General features: G+C 45.4%; 9 protein-coding genes across 9 annotated transcripts; 4 read left to right on the plus strand and 5 right to left on the minus strand.

The window, feature by feature from the left end:
• Positions 1 to 154: 154 nt before the first annotated feature.
• SERLADRAFT_469127 (uncharacterized protein) lies at positions 155 to 1,586 on the minus strand (the record flags this gene model as incomplete). The annotated part of the gene is made up of 4 exons (XM_007319005.1): positions 155 to 479; positions 538 to 651; positions 705 to 1,040; positions 1,102 to 1,586. 4 exons carry the CDS (start codon positions 1,250 to 1,252, stop codon positions 325 to 327), a joined length of 756 nt encoding a protein of 251 aa, XP_007319067.1.
• Positions 1,587 to 1,881: 295 nt separating this feature from the next.
• On the minus strand, positions 1,882 to 3,459 carry SERLADRAFT_408779 (uncharacterized protein; the record flags this gene model as incomplete). Its single annotated transcript, XM_007319006.1, has 8 exons — positions 1,882 to 1,960; positions 2,013 to 2,049; positions 2,099 to 2,231; positions 2,365 to 2,478; positions 2,535 to 2,681; positions 2,865 to 3,031; positions 3,162 to 3,330; positions 3,385 to 3,459. The coding sequence occupies 8 exons, from the start codon at positions 3,457 to 3,459 to the stop codon at positions 1,882 to 1,884; spliced, it is 921 nt and encodes a 306-aa protein (XP_007319068.1).
• A 136-nt stretch (positions 3,460 to 3,595) lies between these two features.
• SERLADRAFT_415893 (uncharacterized protein) lies at positions 3,596 to 5,253 on the plus strand (the record flags this gene model as incomplete). Its single annotated transcript, XM_007319007.1, has 7 exons — positions 3,596 to 3,989; positions 4,061 to 4,208; positions 4,277 to 4,313; positions 4,404 to 4,438; positions 4,573 to 4,645; positions 4,727 to 4,740; positions 4,797 to 5,253. 6 exons carry the CDS (start codon positions 4,161 to 4,163, stop codon positions 4,944 to 4,946), a joined length of 357 nt encoding a protein of 118 aa, XP_007319069.1.
• A 6-nt stretch (positions 5,254 to 5,259) lies between these two features.
• SERLADRAFT_415894 (uncharacterized protein) lies at positions 5,260 to 6,035 on the minus strand (the record flags this gene model as incomplete). Its single annotated transcript, XM_007319008.1, has 3 exons — positions 5,260 to 5,375; positions 5,437 to 5,977; positions 6,029 to 6,035. The coding sequence occupies 3 exons, from the start codon at positions 6,033 to 6,035 to the stop codon at positions 5,369 to 5,371; spliced, it is 555 nt and encodes a 184-aa protein (XP_007319070.1).
• A 1,264-nt stretch (positions 6,036 to 7,299) lies between these two features.
• Positions 7,300 to 9,319, plus strand: SERLADRAFT_415895 (uncharacterized protein; the record flags this gene model as incomplete). Its single annotated transcript, XM_007319009.1, has 7 exons — positions 7,300 to 7,816; positions 7,871 to 7,981; positions 8,039 to 8,256; positions 8,312 to 8,399; positions 8,452 to 8,497; positions 8,548 to 8,931; positions 8,964 to 9,319. The coding sequence occupies 7 exons, from the start codon at positions 7,362 to 7,364 to the stop codon at positions 9,105 to 9,107; spliced, it is 1,446 nt and encodes a 481-aa protein (XP_007319071.1).
• Positions 9,320 to 12,728: 3,409 nt separating this feature from the next.
• Positions 12,729 to 14,012, plus strand: SERLADRAFT_469144 (uncharacterized protein; the record flags this gene model as incomplete). The annotated part of the gene is made up of 6 exons (XM_007319010.1): positions 12,729 to 12,913; positions 13,014 to 13,113; positions 13,192 to 13,323; positions 13,398 to 13,465; positions 13,525 to 13,733; positions 13,831 to 14,012. 5 exons carry the CDS (start codon positions 13,025 to 13,027, stop codon positions 13,912 to 13,914), a joined length of 582 nt encoding a protein of 193 aa, XP_007319072.1.
• Positions 14,013 to 14,290: 278 nt separating this feature from the next.
• Positions 14,291 to 16,738, minus strand: SERLADRAFT_408783 (uncharacterized protein; the record flags this gene model as incomplete). Its single annotated transcript, XM_007319011.1, has 14 exons — positions 14,291 to 14,428; positions 14,691 to 14,716; positions 14,788 to 14,892; positions 14,919 to 15,076; positions 15,191 to 15,331; positions 15,515 to 15,521; positions 15,604 to 15,750; positions 15,813 to 15,841; positions 15,977 to 15,993; positions 16,071 to 16,172; positions 16,203 to 16,231; positions 16,327 to 16,415; positions 16,535 to 16,641; positions 16,706 to 16,738. The coding sequence occupies 14 exons, from the start codon at positions 16,736 to 16,738 to the stop codon at positions 14,291 to 14,293; spliced, it is 1,128 nt and encodes a 375-aa protein (XP_007319073.1).
• A 276-nt stretch (positions 16,739 to 17,014) lies between these two features.
• Positions 17,015 to 17,570, minus strand: SERLADRAFT_469146 (uncharacterized protein; the record flags this gene model as incomplete). The annotated part of the gene is made up of 2 exons (XM_007319012.1): positions 17,015 to 17,290; positions 17,459 to 17,570. 2 exons carry the CDS (start codon positions 17,568 to 17,570, stop codon positions 17,205 to 17,207), a joined length of 198 nt encoding a protein of 65 aa, XP_007319074.1.
• Positions 17,571 to 18,424: 854 nt separating this feature from the next.
• On the plus strand, positions 18,425 to 19,416 carry SERLADRAFT_469148 (uncharacterized protein; the record flags this gene model as incomplete). The annotated part of the gene is made up of 4 exons (XM_007319013.1): positions 18,425 to 18,577; positions 18,639 to 18,700; positions 18,751 to 18,897; positions 18,947 to 19,416. 3 exons carry the CDS (start codon positions 18,491 to 18,493, stop codon positions 18,860 to 18,862), a joined length of 261 nt encoding a protein of 86 aa, XP_007319075.1.
• Positions 19,417 to 19,758: the final 342 nt, after the last annotated feature.

A 19,758-nucleotide genomic window follows, 5' to 3' on the forward strand; every position in this document is an offset into this window, starting at 1 on the left:
TGTAAATGTGTGTTCGTCACGGTGAGTGGTATCTCGCATTTCTATAGAAAGCGAGAAGTGCTGATGACAGGTTTATCTTCGAGCTACATCGAAACTCATATTTAACATGGGTGTAGATACGGTGGTCCTTACTGTCAAGTTACTGACGTGTAGAAAACAAGCATATCCTTCAAATAATTTATATTCAAACAACTATGTGAGACTCTATATTCTCATAGCAGTGATTATGGCAATCCTTACATTTCAACACTGGATATGTCGTTCGAGGTGTGAAAAAAATTTAAACCGGAAGCATGAATAGTTAGTTATAAAAAGATCGCCTTGTTACACCATTTTGATAACCTTCGATCCGTCTGCGACACCAGCGAGACTCTGCGCAGATACAAGACCCTGGTTATCCTTGCGCTTCATTAGTTCATCCCACCAGCCGAAAAGGAAATCTCTTGCGATCAATTTGAACCAAGGTGTGAAAGAGTTCGCTGCTCGAAGGTATGAATAAATATATAAACATGTTTCACCAAGAAAAGATGACCGTACCAGGGTCATCGAACATGGCCTGTAGCTCTGCCTTATCGACGTACTTGTGGTCACGGATCTCGTTGGTGTTCGGTGTCACTGTAACGTCGGCGGTGATGAACAGGATATAATCAACTAAACAGAAATGTAAACCATGTGATCATGCATAATTTCAATGCACGACTAACCTTCATGTTCACCCCAAAGACCACTTGATGGTGCCAAATAATGAATCCGAGTCAGATACTGGAATTGATCAACGGGAGTTTGACTAGAGGGAATGCCCAGTTCATGGTCCAGTTTTCGCGAAGCTGCAACTCTTACTCCCAGCTGATCCTTTTCCACTTTCTCCTCCTCAAAATCATCCAATGGATGAGAGCAGCATGTGTTCGTCCACATATCTGGAAATGTTATCTTCTCCGTCGCGCGCTGTTGTAGGAGAAGCTTGCCATCGGACGGTCTGAAAACGAATGCAGAGAAGGCGCGGTGGAGCAAACCCTTGTTGATGTTCTCCATCAAGTGACCTGCAGTTTTATTAATGTTTGTCAGGCCGCGCTACAACACGAGACTTCAAAACGATCTGACATGTTTTCTTGTCCATGGCACCTATGGCATTGTCGTCCTCGTCCACTAGGATACACTTTTCGTCCATAAGCCTTGACTGTTCGGGATCATAGCTGGACAAGTCGACGCTGGCCAAAACAGTATAAGCAGCTTCTTGAGCACGCGACACCATTGTAGAGATCAAATGTGCTTTTTGTAATGGTTGGGTCGGATAGAGTGACGGAAAGGATAGTATGAGTCTGCAGAGCCTATGGACTTGCTACGTAGTAGTGGTACGATGATGGTACAGAGGAAAGATAAGAGGTCGTATTAGTAAGCCCATACGGCCGCTGATACTACGACATTAGCGCTAGCGGTAGCCATTGAATTCATGAATGGCCCGTTCACCTTGACCCATGGATGCGGGCTGCAGCTGATCCAAGTTCTGGTCAATCATATGGATGGTGTATCCATGGGTGGTGCGGAGAAACCATGTGCATGACTTCCACGGAAGGTTTACTTTCTAATCTGTGCCGAAAAGAAATACCCATCCTCTACTGCCATTTGTAGCTTTGGCACAAGGATAAATCAAGTCTACTTTCCCTGAGACTAAACTTCCTAGACAAGCTCTTATACTGCACGAACCGCATCGTATGATTTATCTCTAGACACTGCTTGCAACAGCAGCTTGGTGGATCATGGTATGAGCAATAGTAGATTGGCATATATCATGACCAGTATCTGCTATAAGCAAAAAGTGTCTATGGCTGAACCTATACAGCCATGAGGTGAGATTCTATCGCAATCAACCCCAACCCCAATTCAAACATCTTCGGGATGTCCGGACTTCATGTTCGTGTAGATGTTGCGAATAATATCGTTGGCAGTTAGTATAATGATCCTAACGATTCATTGTCTTAGCCAAAGAATAGAAGAATAATCAGGACACTCACGTATGCGGAGCGACTTGCAGCAGTTGAGCAGTGGATCCTGGGTTTTTGTAAACACACACAACATCGTTCTAGCTATTTCGACGCACCCTTATAGCAGCCACGGATACCCTCAGCCTGAATAGTTTTCCATAGGCAGTCGATAGGATTTTTGTACAATGTTCCGATTAGAGTGCCGTTGGGCAAGCGCTTTGTAGGTTGGTTATACAATCGGGTGAGTGCCTGCATAAGTCTCATTAAAATCTCAAGCAGTCATTCCATTCCTCAAAACTTGCCGTGTCGGATGGTTGCATCACTATGGTCTATATTGCCAATTCAAACAGCACCAATCACATATAAAGCAAGCCTGACGTACCACGCAAATAGTAGAGACAGAACTGCTTGCAAGGTACGTCCATATACTGTTCTCGGGAAGAAGACCGTTCGAGACAATTTGATGTTTTGTACCATAATAGCTTGGTAATAAAACCTAGAGAGTAAACCCAGTTAAAAATGAAAACCGTAAATAGCATTAACTTAGTCAACCGATGAGCCTATCGTTGTCCGGAGCACAGCAGCATCGATACCACGAATCAGACCCCGGAATTTCTCGGCCTTCCAAATAGTGGTGAATGCATTGAAAGAACTCTTGTAGTAGCGCTGCGTCCCTACAGGCAGAGCTGGAGAGTACGCCTGGCAAATATGATGAATTGTCCCATACACTCGACCAGATAAGCATTATTACCTGCATTCTGGCTTTGATAAGGAAGAAAGGGTTCCCAAGGCAAGCTTCAAGATCGACTCTTCAGTCACAGGATGACCCGGGCCATTCTTAGGGCTATTACTGGACGACATACCACCGATGGCACCGCTTACCGCTCCAGCGGATATAGAAGTCAGTGGTATTTGATCTATGGGAGGCTTTCCAACGAAGTTGTTGAACGCTCGTCTGACATGTTCATAAAAAGCTTCGAGTGTGTTAGCAAATGTGGCAGCACGGTCCCAAGAGGTTTCACACCGAAAGACGAGCCATGGAGGAGAATCTAGTAGATGGTATGCGGTCAGCCAGAGTGCATTTATACGATGAGTTGCACATCAGATCAGGAGCTCTTGCCTGGTAAGAATACTATTATATCATTAGCATTACATAGGCGCGATGTCAGCGAAATAAACACACAGCAGCACCAAGACCTCTTTGCAAACCACGGATACCCTCATTCCTCCAAGTTTTAGCTAGCGCATCAAGAGCATTATTGTACACCCTTTGGCCACCACCTTTGGCTAATTCTCCTTGCAACTGCATGCGAGTCTTGGCAACTTCTGCAGGATTGGATACAGTGACCTGGAAAGCGCCTGAATTTTACTGGGAAAGTGCGAAGCTGTGACATTGGCTCACCGCAGTACATGCCGCTGTCCCACCACATAAAAAGCCTTCGAGAGGAGACAACAACCCTTGTCTGGAGGAAGTCATGGTATGGTGAAGAAATCAACGCTGGTTTATACGTAAAGCCATGCTAATATGAGCTCCGCTTTAGTACGACAGTGCTTCTTTACCATGATCCAACTTTGAATATTTAAATACTCAGTACTCAGTTTCGAGTGAGCTTGCCCCGAACTGCTCCAACGATTTCAGGTGAGCTAGTTGCACTACGACCATATTGAGACCTCCGCCCATCCTTGCTGCTCGAGGACAATTCCTCAACAATTCCTCTGTGTAGGAGTCAAATTTTCATGGCGATCTCGACAGAACCTGAAGAACTTGACAAGATAGTGGAAGAGCAGGATGCATACAGCTTTATTGCTAGTCCGTTTCAATTTGATCTCCGTGTTACGGTTTTAAGAGCATCAGTAATCACATCATTCATATGAATTAGAACATTTTTCTAAGGATAAAAGCGGCTCGGCCTCAGACGTCCGAGTCCTCCGGGACTCCTTCAAGTTCAAGTTGTAGCTTTAGTTCGGGCGTCGCATTCAGCCTCCAAGCTTCAAGCCACGACCAAGGTTAGGCCATGTCTATCGTTATAAGTGTTTCGAGTTGTAACTGAACGCGCCCCTTATTTTGACTCCAAAAGCTAGTTTATCAGACGTTCAACGGAACTTCAGATCGTGCATTCATATACAGACTGTCTCAGTCTCATACATAAACCGTGTTCAAAGTCAGAGAAATAACTCATGTATCAACACACACACGCACACACCCACCAAGAACTTGTTGGTTATGTAGTTGCTTCTCTCACTGTCTTAGCATCCGTTCTTACTCTCTTTGCACTCACTATCCAAAATCTCAGTGCTCATTCCCTGATGAACTGAAGGGAGAAGATCTTGGTCGGTCTTCCCATATCTCCCGCCTAAAGAAATGGTTGGTCCCATTTCGTTTGATTATTCGAAATGAACGTTGATTGACGTGTGTGACAGGCAACCTCTTGTATGTCGAAATCGTTGGAACGAAGGTGCGTATCCTGAATCCTGGAAAATAGTTGAGAACTGTTGACAAAGCGCTCCAAGAAATATGGTGATCAATTTGTGTAATTTGGTAAGGAAATTTCAAACGAACCGTACTTCTATTATTCAATCATTCCATCAGAATTGTCTGGGATTTCAAGGGGTTTATTCCACTACCATAGAACGTCAGGAAGATGAAGTTGTTATTGAAGCAGGTCTGTAACGATTTACAGAGGTAAGTAAATATCTCAAGGGCTCTATCACACATATTTTATCTTAACCCATTTACCTCTTAGCTGCTGTACGAACTGTAAGTGAAAATTTCCTCTTTTAGTTTCTACAACATTGACATGAGACAATATGTAGTTTATATCCGATTTCGTGACGACAATGACCATACACCCTGACGCTCAGCAAAAATCTCAAGCTGCAATAGACCAGCTCACTGGTGGAATAGGATTGCAGCGTTATATATCGAAGAAATTTGCCTACAGACCTTATGATGGAGTCAAATAGCGCCATGAATATTGGATCATCGCATCCACACAGCAAATTATTATATTATCGCCCAAATGATGGTTCCATAAATGTAGGTACAGCCGTTTTTTTTTTTAATACACCATTGTCTTTGCCAATATTGGTACGCTTATTGTAGATTTAGAATGCTTCAAGTTTTTCACCTTATTTAGGGCTATGGCACACATGAAGACATAAGAACCTATGCATTCCAGACCAGAAAGATAGGGACTACTTTGGACGTGAAAAGTATTTGACGTGTTCTCTGTAGCGCTTTAAGCTACAAATGCCGATAACGAGCGACTCTATGCGCTTTTCATAAATTCCTTTGATTAGCATAATACATATAAGGTACGGTCATAGCACAGATGGTTAGTTAATTTTCATAAATGTCGAAGTGTCTCCAAAAATTGAGAATGGTCTCATATCCTGTCAAATAAAATTAAACTCGTCTCGTCAAGTAGATCACATCTTGATTCTTGACACGCACCATCGTGGCCGTATCCTCCGTTCGGGGTACATCTGCATCATCTTCCGATCAGTTATATACTCCTCTTCAATTTGAGCCTGTGAAGGTCGATGCACAGCACCAGACCGTGGATCAGGCCTCACGTGTTGCTTTACTTGTCTGATCTCCACACCACCAAGAACATGAACCCGCTGTCCGTACCCCTGCCTCACCCTCTCTTCCCTTAGACGTTCCTCCTGCTCTTCCTTACCTCGCCTCCGTTTCGCCATCTCTGACCTTTTCCAATCTACCTCTCGGCGTTTCCTCTCTTCTTCAGAACGTAATGCTGCCTCTGCGGTGCGACGTGATATTTCCTTGTAATATAGTGTGGCTTCCTGAGCCTTGACGTTCGATACCTTGTATGTACCTTCACAGAAGAAACCACCTGGTACACCCTTGCATATATATACACCCTTTGCAGCTTGTGGAGGATTTGGATAGCGGCAGTTGGGTTGGTTACATTTATTGTGATAAGGTGATGGCCAGTCAGCTGGCACGGCCGGTGCTTTGGGCTTTCTATTAACTATAGTTCGGTTAGCACAAAGATAGATTCGTTCACCTAGGGTAGACGTACAGAACATGGTGTCAAGGATGGGATGGGTAATGAGTCGGCGAAAGAAGGGAGAGTGAAACGATAGGGTGAGTTATAACGAGGTGTGTAAAATGAAGGTGGTTATGAGACGTACTGCGCCTCACTTCCCGAGCACGCACTTAAATCGTGTTCAAGATAACCTGTTGTCCTGAAATATGTGGTCGTAGATGTAATAGACTTAGCTGCTTTAATAACATCGAAGCAATTTGTGGACTGACAATGGCTTCGGGGCGGTTGAGCATCGGGGAATGGGATAAAGATATGGTGAAATGCAGATGCTTAAGCCATTAGATCTAGGTGTACAGTGGACACGATGCAAACACACTGTCTCAGCGAGTCATTGAATTACGTCCTTTCCACGTGGAATAAGCACTATAGAGTCGGCCGTCCAATCCACTGAATGGCACTGGCATGTCAAAGCGCCAATGGCGGGTGGACCGTCTGGAGGCGATGTATATATAGGATGCAATGAACGCTTTCCACCGATCCGTCAGCTCTGAGCTTTGTTCAAGAAGTGCATTCAACCATAAGAAATACAGAAGTAGTATAATATCACACACCATGGAATGCCAACAGCTTATTGGCTTGACGAAGTCCCAGAGGGAGAATAAAGTTCTAGCATTTATTTTATATATCTATTAGCGGCAATTCCAGCTGTATGTACTTGCATCGGTATCGGCGACGGTGCCAGTAGTACTAACATAGTATGTGGAGATTCCACATCTGGTGTTCTATCAGGTTATCGATGTCGGACTGGATCGAGCGGGTGGGGCCATTGTAAAGCTTCGACCTACCTCCAATCTGGAATCAGCGTCTCTGTAACTTGTTGGACCGCAGATAAATAGATGGCCCACACCACTCACCAGGTTTAATATGTATTTAGATTGATTTGAGATTCTAAATGAAAGAGAAGTGCGTCAGATGAGACTACACAATAACAAGGGAACGAACTAGCTCAAGAAAATTATGTGCATGTATATGATATGGAGCGACCGCTGATGTAAATTTGCTCAATCCACTCACTACGTTCATTACAAGGGAAAAGGGGTGAATTGATTGTTGCAATGTTTATTGCGCAACGTAGCACCTCCAATTCTGGTCGTTGTGTTCAGCATAGACCAGATATCGGACGATATGGATCACTTTCATATTCTGTTACGGTGCCGCGGCCTGAGTCGGTCGGGAATATTAATATCCCGGAGTAAGCGATATCGAAGTTTGGCAAAGCCCTGTGAAATAAACAAAGGATGCTTGCTTCGAATTCTAAGTCTAACCGTGACGTTGTCCAGTGTTCAGTGTTTCACAGTTCGTAACAATGGCGACAAAGCGCAAAGCCTCTGAATTCTTAGTGGAAGGCGAACAAGATCCCAGGTCATTTTCGAGGATACGTGCACAGTCTCCAATTGTATCCGAACAGAATACACCCTCGAACTCTCCTCATCGTTTTCTCGCATATTCTGCTCCTTCGCAGAAACCTATTCATCCGCCAACTTTTCAGCAACCAACTCAGTTGTTAACATTCTCATATACACCCGAGCGACAGTTGGAGTTTACTGATTCTGCAATGCGTTACTTCGTGGAACCTCCGCGTGGTGCGAACTTGGGGAACAGATACGAGAACTGGGTGCGTCGTCCTGATGAACGCGGGCGGGTGGATGGACTCCTGCGTGCATGGTCAAAGGCAAAGGCAAAAATAGCCAATAGCGGTGATGGCACCAAAGGGCAACCATCGGATATCGGGGTGATCGCCTGGAGAGGTGTAATGACCAAGTGAGTTGTTCTGCGCATTTTGTACTGGCAAAACCTGACACTGCACTGAGAGAGGATACTGACGGCGGCTTATGAGGAGAGGGATGGCTGGGAGTTGAATGTTATGTGTATGAACGGAACGATGTACTTTGAAGAACATCTTTCAGACGCCAAATTGAAGGAGAAGTCAGTTTCATCTTCCAGAGCATGTGTATTGTTGCTCATCTTTGAGGATACATGTAGAAACGCGATGGAACCTCGACATCGACGCCAAACTTACTATGGATACGCATTCGAGTCTTACTGCACGTCTTCCACACCACACAAACAAGAGGATTGTTCTGCAGACACGCAAGGATGGAGTGGAGACGTTAATACTAATGTGCAATGGTGTAGCGTAGTCAAAACCAAGCTCGGCGACACGCGCATTATCATAGGAGGTGAGGTTGATTGTGTACGCGGTAAGTCATGTTTAATGGGTCTGATGCATAAAAGCTTTTAAGCATATGTGAATAGAAAAATATACAGGAAGACCCGATACTTTCGTAGAACTAAAAACCTCGCTATCGATACGAGGGCCTCATGACGAAGCTAAGTTTGAGAAGTAAGATAACTCTCGTGCATTTTCAAGCTATATCTAATACAAGAAACCGAAGAAAACTGTTGAAGTTCTACTTTCAATCATTTCTTCTAGGTGTACCAGTAAGTGCACGAGCCACAGCACATAACACGGCTCACAGTTCCACTCCCAGGAAATTATAGTCGGCTTTCGAACGCCTTCGGGATACATAACTACGACTCAGACGTTCAAGACACTAGAACTTCCTCGTCTAGTCCGAGGTAAACCTGGTGCATGGGATCCTGTTGCCTGCCTAGACTGGGGGCGACGGTTCCTTTCGTTTCTCAAGGACACTATGGCGTCAAGCGCGGCAAGGGATGTTTGGCGCGTCAAATTCACTCCTAGGGAAGGAGTCAGCGTTGCGTTGCTGGACGAAGCGGGGGTGGCGGACGTAGAGGGAGGCGAGGCAAGGGTTGGATTTTTGCCGAGATGGTACTGGGATAAGGAGATAGGTTCTGAAGATGCTATTGACGATGAGGATGGCCGGGGTACCATCAGGGCTCGAACGACTGTGGTTCCAGCTGGGTGGCAAATATGAATATGACTGTTCGGATGGGAGGTCAGATGATAATAGCGTCTGTTCTGGTCAGGATGGGGAATGGTCTTACTCGGGCTAGGGCGTGCCATTGTTCCTTCAATGGCGAGTACGTGCTTGCTTCCGCCGCGAAGTCCGGTTATCTGGTCATCATTTGATACAGGCTGAAATTGGTATCAGACTTTATTACATTTTCTGCAGACAGAATGAATCTCAGTGGCGCTGGCTAGTCGAGGTGGGGAGCATTTGGGCGCGTTATGCATGGGACCAGTCCTTCCCAAGGCGTGTTTTATTGGCGTCTTCGGTTTTCCAGGAGCGATTTAATTTTACGAGAAAGTTGCTGTATTTTTCGGGGTAATATTACGTTTTGAGAACAGGCACACAGCACGGTGTAGGGTACCGGTCCAAGTTCCCACGCGCGACCTCGGATGAATAAGATGCACCTGAGCGCGTCGTCGCGCCTCCACCAGCTCACACACGTCGTTCTCAACGCGCTTCCCCTCCCTCGTCGTCCCACACAGCGTCGACCACCCGTCCACGTCGCCCCACACAGCGTCCAGCACACACAGTCTCTGTACCATATTGCTTGACCCTATACGTGACGCGCCCCAGATGGCGACACCCTCGTCCTCGGTAACTTCAGCTTCGCCCCCCATGGCATATCTCCAGCCCCACAACACCGCCCTCTCGCCAACATCCACAGTGGACCTCGACCTTCCGGAGAGAGAGGAGAGGAAGAAAGCCGTACAGAAATTTTTAGCTAGAGCAGAAATATCCATGGTACGTTCAGTCTCCTCTCTCCCACCTCCCAGACGCGTCCAGACGGGCGCAGGTCCCCATCAGCCCCCGTTTTCTTGTGCGGGCACGTTGACTTTGTGCTTTCTTTTGCGTTCTGTGGCTACATCACCACTCGCTGCGCACATCGTGCCCGGGGCGCGGGCCCTCCCATCCAAGTGCACGCTGACGACTCCTGTTTCACCTTCCGATAGGTCACCAGAGGCCTTCGCGCCCGTCTCTCATATGCTTCCTACAAAGCTACACACAATATTTCGCACATCTCACTGCCCGATCTCGAGGCGAAAATACACACCCTAACTGCTCCACCCGTGCGTGTAATAGGCACCAAGCGTAAAGCCAGTGGAGGCAACAACTATTATAATAATCCAGCCACTCAAGGTATGTCTGGGAATGGAAGGGCAAGTGCATCGGCTGGCCCAGCTCCACGTAGCAAAGGCTCTATGGCTCCGCCATCCGTCTCTGCTTCAGCCTCACGACCACATTATCCCAGTATCTCTGTGAGCAGAGACGCGAATGCAACGCAAAGCCTCTTCGCGTCCCTGTTAGGACCACCGCCTCTTAAACAGGCGCGGACTGTGCACAATTCCAGTGATCCGCCTGTACAGGCTGCTTCGCGCTCAAGCGCCGCAACCCGTCGGGGGTCGAAAGGCTCTGACCTGTCGCTCTCTGCCTCTGCATCCACCAATCTTGCACGTAGTATCGCGGAAGGTACTCGTGCGCAGTCTCGCAACCGCAAGCAAGAAGCCACTAGACCTAAATCTAGCCGAAAAGATAAGGGAAAACAGAAGGGGAACGTGAGGTCGGCCTCACCTGCCGCCACGTTGGTTGCAGAAGATACAGATGTCGAAAGGAAGGCTGTTGCAACACTAACCTCACTTCGGCTGCATTCTCGCCCTTCTATTGTGGGCGCCTCTCCAAGGTCGAGTGTTTCGGCCGGATCTGATGTGGGGTCCGCCCACTCATTCTCTCAGTTTGCTCAGAGCTCAGCGCGGACTACGAGTACTGCCGCGACTTCCTTACTTCCATCGGCTGAAGCGTCATTCGCAACTGTAAATCGTTCTACAACGCCCCCGCCCCTATCTGCCGCCGCTCGTTTGGAGAGTAGATCTCTGAATAATCAAGGTAGTGGATACTTGGAGAATGTGCATACTACTCCCAGAATGTCTGGACCCACTGATGATGAAGAGGCGGCGAATTTAATGCTTTACCTTCATACATCGCCATCGCCTGCACGTCCTGCCGCGGCGCGGGACAAGGATTCCAGAGACTTTGCAGCATTTAGGGCGCTCGGCGGTGGCGCCAGCTTACGTGCTAAAGGAAGAGTGCTATTTGGCGGTACAGAGGGCAGTAGGAGCCCCCTGAGAAGTGAGGGCAGTTTTGCTTCCACAGCTGGAAGTGAATTGCGAGAGACCATATTTACAGGCGGGAGTCACGGCGCCGAAGGCGGCTTGAGTCAGCCATTGCGCCTTCAAACCACATCCAGCTTGGGTAGTATCTCTAAAAATTATTCAGACAGTGATGGTACTTTGGCCTCGATGGAGCCGAATGTGATCCCTCCTACTCCAACCTCCATCACACCTGCTCAGCTGTTGCCTTCACCTACATCACTTTCGGCCTCGCATACAGAATCTAATGCAACAGCTACACCCAACGGGTGGTCATATATGACCACAGATAGCAAGTCTACAACGCCCCAAGCGCCTCCAACTCCTGGTAACGTCCCGTTCAACCTCAATGAGTTCATTAATGTGTCACCTTCTCCGGCTGCCGCACCTCCTCGAAGTGCTGTCGGTCCGACGTTGTCTCTAAGACCAGGTTTGACGTCGAGTCTACGTGCCGATGTCGGAAGAAAACTCTTTGAAGAAGAACAGCAGCGCTACCAAGCGAACCGCTTTGGTGATAACGGATCGTCGGCATCTAGCGCTGGACGGTCCGGTGGTTATATGGACAACATCGGGAGTGAACAGGGCGTCAAAGGCAGCGTTTTAGGCGCTGGCATCGACCTCATCAGAAGTTAATTTTTTTTCGCCTTCTTCTCAAACGCGTTCACTGTCTTCAACGACCAGATCTTCGTTTTATACTACACTCTTCAAGGCATAACTATTAAACACAAATACATCACTCATCGACCTCCGCATTCACGCGGAAAGAATTGTCCTGTTGTAGCAACAAGAAAGAAACTTTGTATCAGACACATTCACTTGGCGAACACAGTGTAACTATCAAGCCCCACCCTGTTTCAACACCGCGCAGACATGTAACGACGAGCTATGATTCACGAAATATCGAGGAATTTACCACCGCTATCTACTTCTTGGCGGGTCTTATCCTTTTTTTTTTCTTCGACGCGAGTTACAAGGACGGAATGCGATTCATTTTTTCACTCATCTTAGTGTCAGCTTGGTTAACTCAATTCCTCTCCTCTTTTCACGTAATAGTGTTTGGCCAACCTTTCCTTCTTTGTATATTACCTTTTATCTTTTTTTTTTTTTGGCTCTTGCTTTTTCGATTTCCTCATACGCCAAATTGAGTTGGGACCGGATTGTTGTGGTACTATAAGCTATTTTTCTTTCTTTCTCCATCCTGTCCCCAGCGTCTCTTTTCCCCCTCTCCTTACCCCTACCCTTCTTCTCAGTCATTTTTCTTCTTCCTTGTAAACAACTTCTGCTTCCTTTTCTTTTCGTTGAAATTGGCCAGCTTTTTGTACTAGCTTCCTGTACTGTATTACTCTCTACAATGCATGTTTTTTTAATGCTATCCACATTGATAGGTGCTGGTTTATGATGTAGGCTACCTGTAGCTTTAATTGGAAAGGAAGTGTGAAAGGAAAATACGAGAATGGTTCGCCTTTGCCTCGTGCCCAAGACACAACAAGTCCACGCCTGTTCGTTCTCATGCCATGCTTTGAATGAAACGCGTGCCTTGATCTGAGGCTCCCAATTCGTTTTTTTTGGCGCGTAATGTTTCTATCTATGTTCTTTACTGACATGCAGCCTCAACATTATCATTGAGCTCGCCATGAAATTACGGCCTGCAGAGGTACGCTGAAGAGGTCCTGCAGCCTCGAGGATTTTGTCTTTAAAGGGCTAGGGCGATGATAACGCTGGTGGCTCTAAATTTACTTTGGCTGATGAGAACAGACCATAGAAAATACGAAAATCACCGTGTGCGTCTTTCCCTTGTCCGTTCTCTACGCATGGACACTGTCAGACCTTTCAAACTGCGTGTTTCACTCTGTCCGTTGGAAAACTGAGGTGGCATTCTAGAGCACATTATCATGGACAGCAGCATTAATGCAAGACCTATACGGATTCCTAATTCTCTTTTCCCAGTCTTCCTTCTAACACTCGCAGCATTCGTACTTCTGTGCGCATTTTGTGTTCATTTAGCCAGGCGGGGATGGGTACTGACAGTACTGACACTTGGAATGCCTTCTATGTCCAGGTTATTTACTACATTTTCTGTTCCCCTTATCTCATCCTTCTACTTTATCGATGCTGGAGTCCCAATAGGTGTTCGATTTGGCATTTGGGGCTGGTGCTATGACTCTGGAGGATCTTGTACAAGTCCATTAAAGTGCTGTAATCTTCTATAAAACTCAAAAATCCTGCTGACTGACAAGAACACATTATCGTCATTGCATTTCGTAGGATTGGATACAGTTTTGATCCCCAGATAGTGGAACCATTGACGATAGCACTTGTGTTTTATCCTATATGTGAGCGTTAATCGAACGTTCTTTGAGAATAGACTAACTTGCGAGGATCCCTTATGCAGCGACCATACTATCTCTTTTTGCCACACTATCTCTTATTCCTCTCCTCTGTGGTATTCCAGCTCGACAATATCGCTTTAGTGTGTTCTCTGTACTTTCGCTACTTTCTTTTTTCACGTCTGCCATCGCCTTTATCTTCATGATCGGCCTTTGGGGGACAGCTGTGACACGCTTCAGAAATGCTCACATCGACGTCTCGTTCGGACCACTGGTGAGTCATTGTCACTACCATGCCGGACATTGATACACGTCCGTTTACTTGCGTTGATTTCTGATTTGTACTTCTTGTTTCTCGTGCGTGCTAAAAGCCATGGATGTCTCTTGCCGCCAGCATCATTCTTCTACTTGTCACTATCAGTTCGGGCTGTGGTGCGCTCTATCCAAGGCAGTGAAGACATAATGTTTTCGTGTGCTATGTAAAAGTTCGCTAGCATAGTCGAAAATATCATCCGAGGAAACGAACTTAAAATCGTACTTGTTCAAGACCCTTGATAAGCTTCTGCTATCCGCAAAGATTATTAAATATCACTGCATTGGAAAATATAGTAAATACCAGGGCTGAGGGTACTGTCGTTAACCGTCAGTTCGGATGGGGGGGCTATTCGGACATTTCTGAAAACATATGTTCCACTGTCATTTTTCCTCAACAACTCAACCCATAGCAGTTCTATATATTCTTACTACTTACTCCAACTTTCCTAGCACAAAATCCTGAATTATTGAGCGAGTTCCTTCCATGTGCGTGACTTTCGAGAAAGTAACGCTCTACTAAGGTACTGCAATCTCAGTTTCAAAAAGTTCAGGTGCGCCACACTCAAAATCATGTTCAAACACTGATAGTGCCGAGCGGAGCTCTAACTCGGCTTGTGTGACCTCTGTGACGTCCGAATAGCCCCCCCATCCGAGCTGACGGTTAACGACAGTATATCATTTATTGTCGTCGGCGATAGATTATCAGTCATACACTGTTAGTAGCAGACAGCTTGGTAGATGCGCGGTTCACGTAGCATTGGATTCTATTAAAAGAGATGGAGTCCCTCTTGTCACGTGGACGCATAGTATTACTCTTTCAATACTTTTGCGAGCACTGCGATTTGTGTAATTTTCAGTAAGCCTATGAGGGAGATGCTCTATCAAAGCAAAGACACTGGAGTATAGACGTGCTCACCTTTTGAAGCTTGGGGAAATAGTACCCTTCCAGTTCAAGATGAGTTAATTATAGTGGCGAATGCAGCACAAACAGACGCGTTGCGTTTATCTTTTACGGACGACCGTGTCTCTTCCCAGTACGGGTGGTGTTTTCGTATCCCAGTCTTGGATGATACTTTGGACTTTCTTGAGTTGTGCCCCATCATCATTTTCTCGCAAAGCTTCAGGCTGGATAGGCATAGTCAACTATTTGAGCCGATGAGAATGGAGTTGGTTGGGCTCAGTGCAGCATTGAGCCTTTGGGATGCCTGCGCTAAGGCGAATGCGTCGGCGTCGAGAAGGGCAGGTAGCTTTCCGAACGCATTATAATTTGGAAGGTTGAGGATCTCAGGCTTCTTCTTAGCTCTGTACTGCACGAGATTCAAAGACGCAAGATAGGCTGAAAGGGGCTAACTTTTGGATGTGTGTACCCGAGTCCATTTCTCTCAGAAACTCATCGTACTGAAATGAACCGCGCACATTCTCTGCAGGTCAGATTCAGTTAACTCTAACGCAGGGTTATGATGTATGGAGTAGAGGCTTAAAGCCTGGGCATATTCCTCTTCCGTCAAGGATCTCAATGTGGCCATCAGATCCATCCAGGGGGAATATATATTCAACCTAAACTAAGTTGATTTTAAGAAGGTGGAACATGAATTGGTGAGCTAAGTCACCTCAATTAGTTTGTCGCCGGAATCGTATAGATATCCAATCTGATCACCTTCTGTCTCGAAGAGATGCGATAGCATATATCTATTGGTGGTAATCGTGAGATAAAATAATAGAGCCTTTGTGTTTACTCACTTGTGATCTGGAAGATATTTGTAACCAACCTGATTGAATTAGCTCATATTTTCTTCTTTTTAGTCCACCTTGCATAAATGGCCACTGACTTGTGCTATATGAACTACGTCGATAGCATCCGAGTTCTAGCAAAATCTGAATCTTTAGTGTCATCTTGATTTTAAATTCATAAGGACGTGTGAGATACCTCAGGTCCATAAATTGACCCATCAGTGAAGTGATGGCAGTGAAGATTTCTAACCCAAATAGCAATACGTTAGGTGGGGAAGGGTATATTTGACAGAGGAAAGAAGCTTACCATGGGTGCCTGCCTTGAAAAGCGCTGACCTTGATACATGCAAAAACACAGAATCATCACCAAATTTGTGGTTGGCCATCAGGAATGTCAATGATCCTTGTTTGCGAAGGAGGTCAATATAAATATTGTGTGCTTACTGACGAGACGGAAATGCGCAAACTCACATCATTTCTGTTAAGGTCTTTTAGATTCAGAATGTTCAATTCTGCACGCTATAAAGGGTTTTATTTCTTTCGAATGTTTTAAGCAATAACCCACCTTACGACCCACTGTAATCTCCATCCATTGGTCTTCAGGACTGGGCGGCTCGTGCGAGTATATGAACTGGAAAGTCATCTGGGCATTATCTGGCATCAAATACTGAGTTGATACTATAGTAATGTTACATACTGTGTGATAAATTGTTGCGAATCCATCAACTGATACGGAAAGTAAAGTGTCAACGACTAGAAGTATATATTTGAGTGGACATATTAATCAGGTATTTTCGCATACAATAGTTATATTTAGTCACCATGAACCAGAAAATATAATGATACGCGCACTGGATAAAGAATGAATCCGTCCTCTTGGTCCAACTTTTGGGACAAAAACCCTGAGTGTCTGCACGTCAAGAAAAGAGACGAATGGGTTGCATTATACCAGAATGGATAGAATCAACTAGCATTTTTGATAAATACAGTTTGTAGTCCATCCCCTACACCCCCAGGAAATAATTTTACGGATGAGCGCCATCTTTAGGGAGCTTTGGAGGAGTTTTGTGGGTAATCCCACACTGTTCATAAAACTGGTGGATATCTAAACTCATAGGAAGATAATATATCTTGAACTACAAGTGATAGAGTTAAGAAATAGCGACGAGCTAACAATGCATATGTGAGCTCGTGGCCTACCACTACACAGTTCATAGACGCATTTTGAACCATGGTGACAGAGACGAACTTGAAGCTAGAAAAGGTAAATCACACATCTATATACTGGATTCACAGATGGTCAGCTGCTTGTTATATAATAATCCTAGCACGGTATTCACTCACATCGGTAGGGGCTTGTAACGAAATCAGAGGCGTGTCCCTCATGGAGCTTCATAGGAGGACAGGCCATTTATGATACACTTCTTGGAAAGAGGTTCAAAAACAGGCTTTTATTTGTGTACAAGTTGGTCTCTCACTATTTCGGACTTAATCTCATCGCGGCACGTCGGCATCAACCTTAGCATCAATCAGCGCATCGACTTTCTGACTCTCATCAGCTTAATCTGCCACTGAAAGTTGAAGGGAGACCCAACTACGCTATACTTGCGAGGATTACACACCAGTGGTTTACGTAAAGGTAAAACACCAAGGATAGTCTGGAGTTTAGATGTGGTTCGTTGATACTGGATGCCGAGGCCTAATATTTATTTCTATTCATGGTCAAATCAATATCATCATCGACAAGGCCCATGTAAGCTACCCAAAGACGGTGAATTGAATTATCTATCATCTGGTCAGAAAGCTAACAATCATTGTCTAATATAGTAGCATATAAGAAGGCATCGTCACGATGCGGCCAGGTTCGTCTCTGTCAGTGCATTTCTGCTTGTCATGTTAGCTTCATCTGCTCCGATCTCTACTAGTCACAGAGTCCAAAGGCTTCAAAGTTACTTCGAATCCATATTGGCCGGATGTGATTGGATATAAGATTACTTCCAGCGGGAAAATTAGAGCAATGTGGAGCCTGTTGCACTTGGAATGATGTAAGGAAACTTAATGGCATGCTTGTACTGATTATCACAGAGAAACATTTTATCTGCCACAGTGCTTTACTATGGAGATGGACCGTCGGGTTACCACTATTCAAATTAGTACGTTGTTCTGCTTTTTACTTGCTCAAAAAGCTCATAACATATATTTGATATGGACAGCAGCTCCTTTTATTACCCAGAGCACGGTACTATTGGACAATGGGATAGGATTCAACAAGTATATGCCAGCCCCATATAAATAAGATAATGAAGTCGTTGGTTTAACCCCGGAAAGCTATGGTTCTTGAACTCTAAAGGCACGTACTTTTACTGTGTTTGTCCCGGGCCACTGACGAGATTTAATCCAACATTCCCAGGTTTTAGTTTGATTCGCAGATTGATACCTGATGTACAAATTTAGTGAGGTGGCGATCGTATACCAAAAGAAGCGCTCAACTTCAAAGCTTGAACCATTGGAGGTAATCGCCGAGAGCGTTTTGTATTACGTATCAATACTGTTAACGTAATCCCAGCGGCAAAATGTGTTGTCTTTTGTAACCACCACGGAAGCTCCAATGGCAGCGTCTTATAATCATCATAATAAACCATGAACAAAACAGGTGCGCTTACTCCTGTTGGATGAAAGAACTTGTTCGTCGCCATGTTAAAATAGTGCCTGCGGTATGTACTACCAGGTCTTGATTTAATTTTCTTCGCAGTCTAACAAAAATATATTTCAAAATTGATCTGTTAGGTATATATATGCAGGGAGGGATCACGGTCACGCTGTGTTGCAACTTCGATGCCAAAATATGTATCATTTCATGCAACGGGAAGCAAACAACGATAGGAGTATATAAGGTGTGTAACGACGTGCATCCTTCATATCCGAGGTCGCATTGTCTCCCCACTTTGCCTCCCTCTCAGCCTGACCCCATTCATCTTCGCCACGATGCCTAATAACAGCTCTCAAACCAGTTCGTCTTCTAATGACACTGGCAGAGATTATACATATACCAGTTCGGGTACCAACAGTCAGGTTAGTTGTCTTTTTTCATCGGAAACCAGAGTTGGTGGAACCGCCAGGGGCATTGTTATAGGGAAACCATTACTGCAGCCGTGACTATGGCAGTGGTGGTTCTGGATATCACTATTCCAACACGTAGGTACTCACATCGACTTAATCCGCTGGTATCTAATACGGCATGATAGGGATGGAGGATACTACTACAGCAACCCCAATGGTTCAACATACTATAACAGCGGGAGTGGTTACTCTCAGTACACTGCGCCAAATGGAAATGTCCACAGGTCCGGCAAATAAATAAGCACAGGCTTTCTTCTTGAAGTGAAACATGAGTAAGTTGTATCTCTTAACCGTTATCGTGTTGCTGACGATCACACTGAGATTTGTAGCTCGTGTGTTCAATGAATGTAGTACAAGTGGTGATAATTAGCACATGATCCAACAACATAAGTAAGATAAGCCTGGAAGATATCATCAACATTATCAGTCTGGTCAGTTCGCGGAGGATGAGTATATGATTGTGATACTCGAGTATGAGATCATGGAACGCTTCACCCCGGTGAAGTTCTGGAAGGCTAGGAGAGAAAATAGTTTGTCTTCTTTTTGGAAGTGGACTAGCTGCTTCATTTCCTATGTCTGAGAATTGGTCCATGGAGGTCATTGATGGGATAAGGTGGATGTGATAGAACCGCACAATTTATCATATTGTCCATGAGAAGCACAAGTAGGCTTCGATTTCTGATTCGATTGAGTAATTATCCGCTGTGTGAAGTGCATCAGAAGCGGGACATTAAACTGGACATTTGCCACGCGCCGAGCCAGAGCCTTGGTCAATCAATTATGCATGAGGCTTTTTCTGTTCCATCCTATTGGGGATCCGTGACTCCTAAAAAGTTCGTCGCTGATCCATCTCGCGGTCTGGAGAGTTACACTGGGGTCACCGGACCTTGTCCAGCGTCAACTGACTAGCCTCGATCCTCGCTGCCTTTTCTCGAAGCAAAATATCGTGCAGGTTCCGTGCTCGATCGCGTTTCATGGAAACAACGCGAGGCTTTCATCCTGATGTAACATACGCCCGTGGTTCATTTTTCGTTAGGACCGATGGGGCGCCTCGCCATGATACTCCAAACAGAAGGAAGTAGTGCTGATATAGGGTCCATTCGAAGTTGTAATACATTCATGGACGCCTTGAG

The sequence above is a fragment of the Serpula lacrymans genome (assembly GCF_000218685.1).
Source record: "Serpula lacrymans var. lacrymans S7.9 unplaced genomic scaffold SERLAscaffold_7, whole genome shotgun sequence".
NCBI lineage: Eukaryota > Fungi > Basidiomycota > Agaricomycetes > Boletales > Serpulaceae > Serpula > Serpula lacrymans.